The sequence below is a fragment of the Dryobates pubescens genome, chromosome 20 (assembly GCF_014839835.1).
Source record: "Dryobates pubescens isolate bDryPub1 chromosome 20, bDryPub1.pri, whole genome shotgun sequence".
In the NCBI taxonomy this organism is placed as follows: Eukaryota; Metazoa; Chordata; class Aves; order Piciformes; family Picidae; genus Dryobates; species Dryobates pubescens.
In genome coordinates this window covers 4793199-4807727 of record NC_071631.1, presented here as the reverse complement: position 1 = coordinate 4807727, position 14529 = coordinate 4793199, and the positions used below count along the sequence as shown (strand labels likewise).

General features: G+C 50.5%; 1 protein-coding gene across 5 annotated transcripts in view; it reads left to right on the top strand.

The window, feature by feature from the left end:
• The window catches only part of FHL3 (four and a half LIM domains 3), a 29513-nt gene that overhangs the window by 10620 nt on the left and 4364 nt on the right, over window positions 1-14529 (top strand). For 2 of the 5 annotated variants that reach the window (XM_054170649.1, XM_054170648.1), the window contains exon 2: window positions 14335-14519. In XM_054170649.1, the coding sequence (XP_054026624.1) occupies window positions 14364-14519 (156 nt within the window). In that variant the 5' untranslated portion in view covers window positions 14335-14363. Of the gene's footprint in view, window positions 1-1786; window positions 1874-14334; window positions 14520-14529 lie in introns of those variants that run through there. The other 3 variants (XM_054170651.1, XM_054170650.1, XM_054170647.1) reach the window with 2 other exon arrangements.

The window sequence follows — 14529 nt, the reverse complement described above, 5'->3', positions numbered from 1 at the left end:
ATAACCCCTGGTGCTGCACTGCTCTGCTGCCTTCTTCCAGCTCAGCGTGCTTGCTTTCAAAGCCCAGAGTTTGACTAGCAGGAGCAGCTAGCAAAGGCGTGGTGGTGTTGCTTGGTTGAAAGATCTGGAGTCTGGATTAACTGTACTTTGTAACCTGTCACGGAACGGTTTGGCGTGGAAGGGACCTTAAAGATCGTGCCCTTCTCTTCCTTCTCTTCTTTCCTTTTCCCTCAGCTCACAAAGAGTTCAGCTTGTGACAAAGGTCTCTAACATGCATTAGTGGGTGTCAGGGATTCCAGGCTGATGAGTGGAGGTGCTGCATCTTAGAAGAAGGAAGATGGACAGAGGCTTGGATCTGGATTCCATTTTTAGTTCTACCAGGCTTGCCTTGTGCCAAAACTCTCCGAGGTGCAAATCCCAGGAGGGAGATAAAATAACTCCCTGTCCTGCAGGTATTCTAAGGGTAACTAATGTTTTTGCTGGTGAACAGCTGTTAGGGAATTGAGGAAGCAACAAATCCCATGAGAGGCACTGGAGGTCAGACCTGCAGAAACTGAGCACTGCTCCATTTATGGTCTTGCACTGGATCATCACATACATATATTGGTGTTATTTGCAGAAAGGAGTCAGGGAGCTACATTGCTGTCCAAGTTTAAAAAAAAAATATAATAAAATCTTTAGTTTGTGTCCTTAAACCTGGATTATTCTCATCTACTCTTCCCTCAGTAGATGGAAACTGTCAAATAAAGTCAGTGTTTAAATTTTAAGGCATTTCAGTGGCTGCCTTTATCAAGAAGATTGCTGTAATGCCTAAGCCAGAGAGTTCTGGACTATGTAGAGCAATAATGGTACTTGCAAAAGAGTCATTAAGAGCAAAAATACAGAGTGTGGTGCATGTAACACAGCCAAGAGAAATTTTATTTCTACTATTTCTCAACCTTATGCAAACATGGTGTAACTCACAGGAAGATTAAATCTGGCCCATTGTGCTTGTAAGGAAGCCTGGGATGTGTTGCTTTTGGAGAGCCTGGAGAGCTGTGTGGAAAATCACAAAGGCACTTCAGGTGGGTGAAGGTGTCAGACCATAAGTACAGGCTGTGTCATGCTTTCATGCTCTGGGAAACAGTGACTTGAATAAGGAGCGATGAAATAAATGCTTCCAGGTCCTTGAGAGCCTTTGGGGTTTAGTTTTAGGGGAAGAGAGAGAGCAGAACCCGAGTGGAAGAGGGCAGTGTAGAGATTCTGAAGAGCTGGGCCCCAAGTGGAACTGTTTGAATAACACTGACCCTTTCCAGTGGAAAGCAGAGAGTTCTGCTGCTCACTTCATTAGCACCTCTCTTGGTAAGTCAGGCTAATGATGCTGTTCATTAGCTTTTCACTTTCTGTTAAGAGTTTTGCTTGTCCTTTTTTCTTTGTTTGTCATCTTTTTGTGTGTGTGTATTTGGTGGGGTTTTGGGTGTATTTTTTGTTTTCAATTCTTTCATCATGACAGAAATAGAAGGGTTTGGAAGTGAAATACTATCTATGCCAAACTGGAACTGGAATTCTTACAGCTCATGCAAATTTAGAGTTCACTAACTGGGAGTTGTAAGCATCCAATTCCCAGTCACAAGTAATGACATTTAAACCTCTGTAGGAAATGCAATCCCTGTGCTGATGTCACCCTCTGGTTTATGATGTGACTGCCTTTGTTTCTGGGCAAGCAGTGTGCTTTTTGCTGGTGAAGTGCTGATTTACTGGTGACATCCCTGGCTGGTTGCACCTGCTGTGACCAGCTGCAGTGTGAGGCACTGGGAGAATCGCCCTCACTTGCTGTGCGGCTCCCTCCAAGGCTCTTGGGCTCTACCTGGGCCACCCCATCCAGCAATGCAAGGTAACAGAACTGCTCCGAGTTGCTGTTTCCAGGGGTTTGCCAGTTTGGGACAAATCGCTTATGAATAGAGCGTTATTGTTGTGGTTGATTAGGAGAACAGCGGGAGGGTCGTGGGAGTGTTGGTGGCGTCTTGTTGCAGTGAAGCTCCCGGTCTTTGAACTGCCCGAGCACGAAAACAGCTTTGGAAAGTCTTTTCAGCTACTCAGAGAGCAGGTTGATGTTGCTTCCTCCAATACATGAGTGGAGAGTATCTTCTCAGCAGCAAATAAACAGGGCACAGCTTCACCTCTGCTGCTGCAGGGGCTGAAAGGCTAACTCTTCTGGGTCTTTGCCTGAATGTTGTCCTGGGAGGAGCTGTTCTGAGTTAAAATTCTCACCTTTTGTTTCCTTTATCATCTGTAAAGTCTGTTTCATGTAGGTTTCCTTGTAAATCTCAGACTTGAATGTGAGAATGAGGTTCTGTAAATGAGCCCCAGCCCTGGATCAGGGGCTCTCTAATATTGCTATTTCTCTGCTCCTGTGAGTTGGGTGGTTTTTTTCCTCTGTAAAAGAGCAGTTTTCCTCTCTTTATGAGTTTCTGGGCACAATCAGCACACGTGTGTCACTGTGCTGCCTGCCAGCAGCAGTGCCCTGTGATCCCCAGGCTGACATCCTGCCAGAGCTGTGAGCAGCAGCCATGGCCTGGAGATGGGCACATCCCACGGGCAGGGGCATAAATGTGGAAACTGGAGGTGTAGCTATGGGGTGTGAGGGCATTCACAGATTTTTGTGAGCATCCATACCCCTTAAAATAGCTGCTTACAGTCCAGTTTTCCCTCTCATGGGCACCAATGAAGACTCTTGAACTAGGACTAGGGGCCATGGATATAAACTACAGCACAGGAGGTTCTACCTCAACATGAGCAGGAACTTCTATACTGTGAGGGTCACAGAGCACTGGAACAGGCTACCCAGAGGGATTGTGGAGTCTCCTTCTTTGGCCACTTTCAAGACCCGTCTCAATGTGTTCCTGTGTGACCTGTGCTGGATTCTATGGTCCTGCTCTGGCAGGGGGGTTGGACTTGATGATCTTCGAAGGCTCCTTCCAACCCCTAACATCCTATGATCCTATGAACTGGGTCAGTGCAGCACAGCAGAGTCTGCAAAGTGTGGTGCACCTTAGTGCTTGCAAGGAGTTGTAAAATATGTGACAGTTACAACTGAGGGCTTCTACTACCCAAAATGTGCAGCTCTTCAGAGTAATTGTAAAGGTGCTGGTGAGAAATGGAGACTCAGAGTAGCAGAGCATAAGTGAATGACACTTGATGACCAGATCACCTAGCAGCCACAAAAGAAGGAAGCCTGTTTCACTTCCATGTTGACAAAGCAGTGGACAAAGAAGAGCTTACCTTCTTCTCTCTGCAAGCTATCCCCACTCTGTACTTTCTTGGGCTCTTGGCAGAGTGCTGCCTCTTTCAGGAGGGCTGCAGCTGGCACACACAGCATCTCCCAGGCAACAAATGATAGTAACCTGAGACAATTTGCCTGTGCCAGGATTCAGTCCTTCCCCAGATTTAGAAGCTGCTCACATGCTGTGGGCTGCAGAGCTGTCATGGCCTTGTCTTGCAAGGGACACCAGCAGCTGTGCAAAGTGCTTTAGGTGGAGACTATCCTTATTCTCCTGCAAATAGCCCACAGGTAGTGATGGGGATGGTGGAGGGAGGCTGGTGAGTGGTACACGAGTGTCATCGCAGCATCTCCTTGTCACCTTCCTGGCTTTCTCTTCAATTTGCATGCAGGTGGAGAGCCCCAAAAGGCACAGAAGAGCCAGCATGACAATGCAGGCTACCTTTCACAGCCTGTGTATCTGTTTACATGCAAGAACCCAGCTACAAACACTCATGTTTGGAAAAACAAAGAATCAAATGGGAAAAGGGAATCCTTTTTTACCAAATTTGGTGAAAAAATTCACTTTGCCCTTTATGTAACAGGCATGCATTAAATAAAACATGTCTGTTTTATGTGTCTTTTCCTGCTACTGTAAGTCAAAGTTGTTTTGTTTAGTCAAAAATAAAAATGAAGCTGAGCAGACCCTTAATCAGCAAAAAAAAAAAGCTGCCAGGCTTTCTGGAGAAGACAGCTGCTGAGGGATGGGGCTCAGACCACGCAGGTTTGCCCTTCAGCATGGGGGCACAAAGCATGTGCCCTGTGCCTGCAGCCTGTCCACGTGCTCTTGAGCGTTCAGAGGAAAGCTGGAGCAGCCCCTTGGTCACCTTGGTGGGCAAAACACCAAGGAGCCATCATTTAGGGACTACAAACAGCTTTGCAAACACTAACTCAAATTATCTGCGGCCTCAGGGAGAAGTGTGTGGCTTCGTTCTCCATTTAAACAGCTGCCTCTGAGGGAAAGAAAAGTGAGAACTACAGTGTAAGGCTGGAATTGTAAGAGAACTTTGGGGAAATAGAGTGGAATTCCATCATTTTGCAGTGATATCCTCACTGAGATGCACAGACCCCAAGAACTAGCAACGAGAGCAGTCAGATTGTTTTTTCTGCATCTAGGCTGTGATGTCTGTTTGAATTGCAGGATTCTTGTGTGCTGAGCAGATCTAAGATGAAGGTAAATTGGCCTCAGTGTGCAGTTAGTCATTTCCTGTCATGCTTTCATGTTTGAATTTGAGAGTGCTGGATATGACCTTTATTTCATGGGGCAAAAAGATTTTGAAACACTGCTGCCAGAGTCCTGGGTTTGTGCAGCTGTTTAAGCAGTTAAGCATTTATATGGCTTTGGGCATGCATCAATTCAGTCCAAAATTAAACTTTCTTAGTTAAATTACAATCCCCAGAACACACTTAGTGTTTGGTACTCCCTCTCTGAAATAGCCAGGACCTTCTAAAGCTCTCACTGGGTTTCTGCATTTGGAAGCTCTGGGACATCCTAGGCTCTGTGGGACAGTTCTGTCTTGAGTGTGGGGGATGGGACTGTTGTCCCATGGGATCTGTGGGGTTGTATCTTTGTTTCTGGAGAACACTACCTTCATGTTGGGGCCCCTGCACTTTGTGTGAGGTGGTGATTGTAGAGGTGTGTGGTGTTAGGAGGCTGTAGCATGCAGGACAAGAAAACATGCAGCAAGTAGCAGGAAGCACCTTGCCTACCAGTGTGTAGTTTCATGTACATTTATATACTCTCTCTCTCTCTCCATCCATGTCTTTCCTGACAAAACCTCATTTGGTTATGATCCCTTTCCACCACCTTTTCCTGTCTATCACCTCCTAACAACATGGGCAAAGAAGATTCACAGATAAATTATATCCCTTCTGAGCAACAGACATTTCACTGCCCAGATTAGCTTCTGCCTAGACCTGGTGTGAAAGCTGGGGGCTGGAGGCCAGCCACTGCCCATTCCTGGGTTTGATATGGTTGGTGACTATCTTTAGGGTTTGTTTTGTGTTCTTGAATTACTGCTTATTGCCAGTAGGATGATGATTCAATGTGTCTGAAAGGTCTGTTCAGCCCTGCACAAGCAATGAGTCCCTCATTCTTGCCCAATTTTCTAGTTGAAAGAAGGAGGAACTTGTGACTTTGACATTGGCAGACTCTTGCACCCACTTGCTGATGGCATCTTTGCCTGGGCTGTCAAGGCTGAGAGAGCAGAAGCAATTGGGAATTGTGTCCCTGTGTTGGTGCAGTGTGGGCTGGTGTTGGGGCACTGGCTGTCACCAACAAGGAGAGCCTGAGGGCCAAGTGTCCTTTGCTGCACTCTGGTGTTTTGGGGATCGCTGTTACCATAATGGCAGGGGAGCACATCCTTTTCTCTTAAAGTCATAGAATGGTCTGGGTTGAAAGGGACCTCCAAGGGTCATCCAGTCCAACCCCCTCTGCAGTCAGCAGAGGTATCCTCACTTAGAGCAGGTTGTCCAGAGCCTTTTCAAGCCTCACCTTGAATATCTCCAGGGATGGGGCATCAACCACTTCCCTGGGGAACCTGTTCCAGTGTTCCACCACCCTCATGGTGCAGAATTTGTTCCTCACATTCAATCCAAATCTACTCTTCTCTAGTTTGAAGCCATTGCCCCTTGTCCTCTCACTGTGCTTGAGAGGAGAAGAGAGCAGGAGTTCAGGAAGCGTTTGCACTCCTGTTCCTTGCTCCATATTGAGAGCTGATTGAGCACACATTTCCTTGGCCTGTGCCTCCTGCTCTTTTGATCACATTGAAGCTCCTGTGATCAGTCACGCTCCCTGCAACCTGGCTCCAGCATCGTTCTTCCTATTATGGTCACCCTGGCCATGTCTGCAGCTGCTGCCCTACAGCCACTCATCAGCCTCAGGAGTGGACTCGGTGCAGGCTGTTACTGCCAGCAGGCTCCTGCTCAGTCAGCATTGCCCATAGCAGGGCAAGGCACCTGTGAAGTGGAGCTAGGGCATCTCTTTTTTTTTTCTCCCAAGCCTCTTCAGAGACTGGCCAGAATAATTTCTGGGACAACTTTAAGCCATAGTTTTCTCAACCACCTGGTAAAAGCAACTTCATATGGCTGGGAAGAAGTTTCTGATGTGTTCATATCTTAGTCCTCTACTCTTGGACTTCCTCCTTCAGTTAAGTGCCTGTCTGGATTATGACAAGTCCAAACTGCCCAAATGGTTCCAATTCCTGACTTCCTCTTGAGTGCTTGGAATTTGCTTACTTTGTATACATTTTGAGTGAGATTAACAACTGAACTCTTGAGCAAATATCCAGTTTTAACGTCAGCAGACTGACACAGGCTGCTTGTTCTGAATGTGTCCCTACAGCTCTGCTGCTGTTAGCTGCAGCCTTGGTCCAAGCTGCCCCCTGAAGAGGGAGGATTTTGTTCAGAAGGTGAAAGTTAATTAACCTTTTCAGGTGTTTAGTAATAAATTTGTAACTGAAATGGTTTTGTCCTTTTTTTCCCTTGGGGAGGGCTTTTCATTTCATGGTTGCATAGTAGGGACTCTTTGGCTTCTCTCTCAGCTCTTGGTGGAATGAATTTTCCCTTCAGGGAGTCCAGAGTGAGGGCTGAATTGCCTTTCTCCTTGTCATCCAGCCCTCTGCCATCCCTCTGTTGGGGTTCTGGAAGGTGGATGGACACAGTAGGGATGCACACCCATGAGGAGCCCACCATTTCTCACTGGTGGTGTGTGAATAGGTCTTCTGTTTCTCTTCCTCCAAACCATGTGTCCTCATGCTCACTATGTGGGTGCTTACAGCTGGATTCGTTCAGGCAGGAGGGAGGTGGAGAAGAAGAAGAAAAGGACAGAAGTAGCAAAACCCAAATGCAAGGCAAGGTCTTGGGCACCAGAAATGAGATCTTGAGCCTCAGATGGGCAAACCCGCCTGGTTTTCCACTGTGGCGTGGAAAATTGGATTCCCTTGCAACTGCAGCCTCATTAAACAGAGATTCTTTCTTTATAGGGTAGAGAAGGGACACATGTCCCAGGGTGCACAAATACTGGTGCAGAGCTTTGTCCTGTTACCTTGTATGGGGATGCTGCCCTCTCAGGGATGCCTTACCAGCAGCAGGTTTCCTTTCACACAGGAAAAGTTTGGGTTCATTTTTCCTTATCTTAGCAGAAAGGATGAGGAATTTAGTACTAGATGAGAAGGGTCTATGAACTCATTGGTGTTTTGAAACCAGAGCAGAGTTTTGGAGTTCCTTAGGACCCTGACCTTCCCTGCAGCCCCAGGTCCCAGTGCACAGGCACCACAGCTCATGGCCAAGGGTGTAGAGGTTTCTTGCAGACCTAGCCACATCTGGGGAGTCTGTAATCTCAGCAGGGCCAGAACTCTTTCCATGTGCAGATAGCTGCATCTGTGTGTGGTCTCGCTAAGGCTTGTTGGTCTTCCTGAGAGCCCTGGCCAGTCATTTATGGTAATTCAAAGCTTCAGTTCAAACTCTAAAGAATCATTGCTGCTTTCCAGACCTTTGGAGTGCACCTGGTCTGGCAGAATTCAACAGGTACTTAGCCTGAGCATCAGTGGTCATTTTCCATCCAGAATCAGCATTGCTGGTGTTACAAGAAATTGTGAAAGTTAGCCTGACCTCCTGGAAATGCATCCCCTCACCTCCTCCCATAGAATGTTGCTGATAGAGAAAATAAATATTGGCAGGCATATTGTTCTGTGTCACTAATGCATGAAGTGATAAAGATGCTTCCTGTCTCCTCCTGTGTCAGCCTGTTGTGTGGGGCAAAGGCCAGCCCTTGCTGCACTCACTTTTGAGCTTTATCTCCAGTAGGTCTTCAGTGTTCTCTCTGTGCTTGCAACCTCACTCTTCAGCTTCTGCCCTCTGGGGGAAGCTGGGTTTGGGTAGGACAGAGCTGGAACCCTCTTGCTCCATGCAGGCAGTGCTGTGGGTGAGGGCACAGCTCAGCCTTGCTGAGTCCTTGCCTCTGCTGCCGGGACTTTGTGTGAGGCTGGCACAGTGGCAGGGGCTGTGCCCTGCACTGTGCCTGGTCCCCATTGCTTGCCTGGGTCTGGCTGTTACGTCTCTGTCACAGTTCTCCAAGCAGTGCAGAGCTGCTGCAGGGCTGTGTGCTGGCATCAGGTGAGATGCCCTTGAGGTCAGACCTTTGTGGGAGAATTGTACCCTTAGCACATGTCCTGGTCGGTATGCAGAGCTGTCAGGAGGAGCCCATGTGATGTGGGCTTGCTCTTTGCATAGAGGGTACCTCAGAAATCTCTTCTGACCATCAGGAGAACCTCAATTTGCCATTCTAAGAATGTGTTAAAATTGTGCAGTGATGCAGGTCTACTTGTGACCTCTCACACGCTTTAACAGTTTCTGCCCCTTCTTCCTCTCAAAGCTGTGGGCATTTCAGGAAGCTGCCCCTGTTGCTGAGCAGGGATGATTCTGACAGCTCTTAGGACATTTCAGCTGCAGGGTGTTGCCTTGCAGCTGTGCCAGCTGTTTTGCCAAATCTGTTTGCAAGAGCCCAGAGCAGCCCACGAGTGCTCTGGGCTGAAGGCTGCTAGGCAGAGCTCAGCACAGGCAGGTGCAAGTGGGCAGGCAGGGTCTGAGTGGCCTTGCACTCCTGCTACCTCCTCCCAGGCCAACTGTCAGCACCCAACACCATCTGCAGCATCCTCCCTTTATGCTAGTGATGGGGACCTGCCGGGTGAGGTCCTTGGCTGTGCCCACGAGGACTCTGCTCCTCACTGTGCCAGAGCCCCCAGAGCAGCTCTTTTCCAAGCTGTCCCTGGGAAGACTGGGGCTGAAATCACAGAATTGTCAGGGTTGGAAGGGACCTCAAGGATCATCCAGTTCCAACCCCCCTGCCATGGGCAGGAACACCTCACACTACAGCAGGTTGCTCACAGCCACATCCAGCCTGGCTGCAAAAACCTCCAGTGATGAAGCTTCCACCACCTCCCTGGGCAACCTATTCTAGTGTCTCACCACCCTCATGGGGAAGAACTCCTTCCTAACATCCAATCTGAATCTACCTGTTTCTGTATTTTTTTTCCATTCCCCCCAGTCCTATCACTGCCTGACACCCTAAAAAGTCCCTCCCCAGCTTTCCTGTAGGCCCCCTGAAGATACTGGAAGGCCACAATAAGGTCTCCTTGGAGCCTTCTCTTCTCCAGACTGAACAGCCCCAACTCTCTCAATCTCTCCTCATAGGGAGGTGCTGGGAGGCGAGATCTGGTGGCAGGAAGTGACTCAGTGGTGCTGCGAGCAGGCAGGTGAAGGCTTGGTGCAACACAGCTCCTCAGGGTGCTCAAAGCAAGCTGGGTCTGGCTGGACTGCCTTGGTGAAACACTGGGCACCTCTGGCAAGCTGCCTCCAGCCTCTCACTGAAAGCAGCATCTCCTGTAACAGCAGATGTGGGATGTTGTTCACATTGTACCAGGGCTACAGCCACACTCCTGGGTGTGGGAGCAGAACAAGAGGGTACAGACAGAGGCAGCAGCATGAGGAGGCATGGAGGAACCCAGCAGCACCCCAGGGAACTGGCCCTCTCCCCCAGTGAGAGCCCAGGGCAGCCCTTCTGAGCTCTGGCTGGGGTGTGCAGTGACCCTGAGCGATCTGCAAAAGCCATGTCAGGAAATGTGGGCTGAAAACGTTCCCAGCCTCACAGAGGGGCTGGAGCTGCTCCTCAGAGCAAGCAGCTGGTTTCCCTTTTAGGGTCGGTGGCAGGCAGAAACAATTTCAGGCAGATTCCAGGACCCATATTGGTTCTGGAAAGCCAACAGGAACAAGAAGTGTTCTCCTCTTTTGACCTTGGAGCGTGTTGAGGACCATCTTCCAAAACCTTGTCCCTGGATGGTTTCATCCTTACATGGGGAAGGTTGGGCTGCCCTGTGGCTGTCTCTCCTGTGTGGCTCTTTAGGTGTGAGCTGCAGCTGCTTGAGCCACGCGTGGAGCACCCCGGGGAGGTGAGAACAGGCAACAACCTGACAGACAGTTGAAGGCAGGTCTATTCCTGTGTCCTGGGAAGATTAAGTGTTTCCCTAGGAATAGCCTGGTGTTGCTCACTTGGTGGAGCAGCTGGTTGTGACCTGACAACAAACAAACTGGTGTGATGTTACAGGGGGTGATGGGTTCACCATACACATGAGACCTCTCGCTGAAGGAGTTTGTCCCAGCAGGAACTGTCTCAAAAGGCTGCTTAAACTCCTAAGTGGTTGTGTGCAGCAGAAAAGCCTGCCCCTGGACAGTCTGGGCTGCCTCCTTTACATAATAGTTCCCCAGTTTGTTGACACCGAAATTAATGTAATCATCTCCTGGGGCTGTTGCTGAGCCATCTGCTGTGTTACGGCAGACAATGACACCGGGGTGGTGCGAGGTGCCTGTTACTCTCTAATTAGAAAGTGGACTCTGTCGTGTGCCCTTGACAAACTGCTGACCTTTCTCATACGTGAAACTATTCTGAGCTCTGTTCCAGACTGATCAGATTTGCATCCTGGAGCACTCTAAATGTTGTTTGTGAGAGGAGCTCTTGTTTCCAAAGCTGTTTGTTCTTGGGCACAGGAGAGGAACTGAACTTCCTTTCCTCCGTGAGCACAGCTATATCTGTCCAAGGGGAAGGGTAGGCAGCTGGCACACATATATCTGTTGTTTATTTTTGCCCTCAGACAGCCAGTGGGACAGCTGAGAGAATACCCCACAGCAAGCTCCCCTGTCCCCACCTAGGAGGGGCCTGCTTCGGTAGACCTTTGTCCCCCAGGGCCCACAGCCATCTGGTAATGGGCAAACACAGGCTGGCTTTGCAAGTGCAATCCCATCGTTTTAGGGCGACACCTTGGTTAGCATTTGAAGGCGTTGCTCAGCACGCAGCTGATGTTTAAGGGTGGTGCAGATGGCGAAGTAATGAGCACATGCTAATGAGCACAGATAGCGACTGCCTGGCTCACGCCTGCTATATCTGAGCCTCCTTTAAATCTCTTTTGTTTAATGCCTTTTAAAACCCCGGCGTTTTTCCTTCACGAATGGAGACAATTTCCAGGTTCCTCATCACAATCCCAGTAAGATCTGTGGGCTTTTGTACCATTTCTTTCATTTCTTTTGTCCCACTTTCCTCTTGCTCTCTGCAGTGCCATGCCCCCAGGGGTGAAGATGCAGAGTTTGCTTTGGCGTCGCGCAGGGCTTTGACACCCCTGCCCAGCGCTGCTTTGAGACCAGAACAAAGAGAGCAAACAGCTTATCTAACACAAATAACCCTCGGCAAACTTCCTGGGCCCGTTCTTTTTTTTTTTTCTGTGGACGAGGCAGCGTGGAGTCTGATCCCCAGGTTCTCGGCCATGTGACGCTCGTGGGACTTGCCCTGCTGGCAGCCCCTGCGGTGGCGGTGCAGACTGGCAGCCTGGGGGAGCTTGGTCACACCGGGAGCGACGGACATAGGTGGGCTTTGGGGAGAGACTGCTGAAAGCAGAGGCAAGTGTGGCATGCTGCCGTAGGGTGCTCCTTGGCACAGCCTTTTCAGAGGGTTTCTGTGGGTTTCACTTCCTCTTCAGCGCTGCTCCGTGGCACACACCCTGTGGTGCACGTGGCATCGCGGGGCACCCACTGTGGCACTGCCAGTGTATGCCAGCCAAGGGCTTTGGCCAGCACACAGCTATCTGTGGGTCCTGGTGGGCTCAGGAATGCAGCTTGGTGGTGGTGGAGAGGAGGGCTGGCACTGCCAGGAGCCTGGGTGGCAAACAGCATTGGGGACTGAAAGGTCCAGTCACTCTTTAATCCCTGTTTCAATAGTGGTGTAGCTCAGCTGCCCCAGGGAGCAGGGTCTGCTCTGACCATGCCACGACCCTGTGCTCTTGCTATGGAGCTGGTGCTCACACCCATATCTCTCCTGTAGTTTGCTGCCTGGCACAGGTCCCCTGGGTGCCGATGGAGCAAGGGGACAGCAGTGCTCTTGGGCTGCAGCATTTGCCTTGTTGGGGTGGTTTAGGGGTGTGAGAGCCCATCAGTGCTTGGTGGGTCTGTCCTGCCTACCCCCTACCCCTGCAGTACAGGGAAATGCTATCTCTGGTTTTGAGTCTGGGGACAGCATCAGGCACAGCAGTGCTTAGGAGGCTGAGTTTGTGTCACTGGTAAAACCCGAGGCTTCTCCATTCAAGTTGTTTTTCCTTCCCTCACATTTTCTGAGGTCCTTTCACCCCATCTTGCAGGACCACAGAGATAGAGCAGAGCCCCATGAGCAAACATGGCAGCTCCCCACTCTGGTGGTGCCATGGCTTTCAGGAAAGGGGTGCTCATTAGAGACACACCTTGGAAAGTTCCCTTCAACAGGGCTGGGAGGAGGAGGGCAATTAATTTAAGTTTCTTTCACTGCCAGAGAGAAAGGTCCCGGGTCGCTTCAGGGAGCAACAGCAAAGTGGGGCAGCAGAGGAGGTGGTGGTGGGTGAGAAGTAGCCAGAAGCCGTACAGGGTGCCGGGGATGTGGGTGTGTGGCTGGGCAAGCACGTCATGGAGTGCCCCAGAGAGAGCAGGCAGTGTGAGGGGCCAGCTCAGGCTGGAGGCAGAGCTGGGGACACCCTAACACCCACTGGGCTTGGTGGAGTCCCAGGGGCACATCAAGGGGCTGCTGCTGCAGCCACAGCCACACGTGCCAGCCTGCCCCACCAGAGGGCATGGGGTGGGCAGCGGTGCAGGCAGTAGCTGGGTAAGGAGAGCATCTGAAAGGGACTTTGTTCCCCACCGCTGGTCACGTAGCCATGTGGGAACAGTGAGGTTATTCACCAGCAGCCCTATCGCACATACCAGGCTTGACAGCAGCTGGGAGCTGTGGCTTGACCAAGAATAGCCCTGGGGAGCTGCGTGAGTCAGAGCTGTCTGGGTCGGCTCCTGCCCCGGAGGCTGCCTCTAAGCCTGGGGAGCCCTGAGGATGGAAGCATGGAGGCTGGTGGTGAGCTCCCTGCCCCGTTCAATGCTCAGCTGCAGACTGGGCTGCAAGAGCTCTTTCTGAAGTGGGTGAGCTCATGAAGAAAACTGCAGCATTGCAGCACTCTGTAGCCGACTGCAGAGACAACTCTGTGGGCTTGCCCACACTTGATAGCAACCTGTGTTAAGAGAGGGGTGTGAGTTTGCAAGTGGAAAACTCCATAATTAGGAATACCCAGATCAAACCAAACAGAAGGAAGGGACTCTCATTCTGGAGTTAATGCTCCAAAGAAAAGCAAAGTGGTTCCACAAACCTCTAGTTTGAGAGGGAGGCAAAGGGCAATGCAAGATGTCTTAGTTCCTGCACTCAAACCCCCAACATCTCTCCTGCTTATAAAGCCCTCACCCTTCCCAACTCTTTCTCCCTCAAGAGTGTTTGTAGTTGGAGCAACATGTGCAGAATTATTTGCTGGGATGTGGCTTCATAGCCAGGCACAGCATGAGGTGCCTGATTTCTGCTTCCCTGCAGAGCAGCTGCTTTAAAGTTCTGGAGGGGTTCCAGGATTTGGAGCGCTGACAGCCCCGTCAGGCAGAGCATCAGCTCACAGGCTCAGGAGGAATCTTGCCGTTGGTCCAGGGCCATGCTGGTGGCTCAGCTGGGTCTCTGAAGGGCTGCTTGGTAGACAGATCTGTCTCAAGGTGGCTGGCTCTCTGATGTGACAGTGGATGTGCACCCACACAGCATGTAGATGATTCTGTTTGTGCAGTGCCAGATCAACACTTTTCATGCTAAAAATGCTCTTTTTGTGGTCATCATTTACACTTTGCTTCCGAGCAAGGAGGCAGACAGTGAGATGCTCGACTGCACATTTAACACATCTGGGTTCTGTGAATGGTGCCTTGAACTTGATTATAAACCTGAAGTGAGGCTTGCCCCAGGCCCTGGCTGTGTGCAGGCTTTGTTGGGAGCACATGCAGCCATGGAGCAGGGGCAGCAGCTCAGGTCTGTGCCCTCTCCTGACAGCAGCTGTTGGTGGGCTCGGTGCAGGATCGATGGTACTTGCCCTCTGGAGACATCAGGGCTGCGCAGGGGCATCTCGGGCAGCGTAAGCTGGCCCTGACCCAGCATCTCGCTCATCTCATAGCAGGTGAAGGAGGCCCTCAGACTGGCACCATGACGGAGTGCTTCAACTGCGACAACTGCAAGGAGTCCTTGTACGGCCGCAAGTACATCCAAATGGACAATGGCCCCTACTGCATCCCCTGCTACGACGCACACTTTGCCAACACCTGCAACGAGTGCAAGGAGCTGATCGGCCACGACTGCAGAGTGAGTGGGG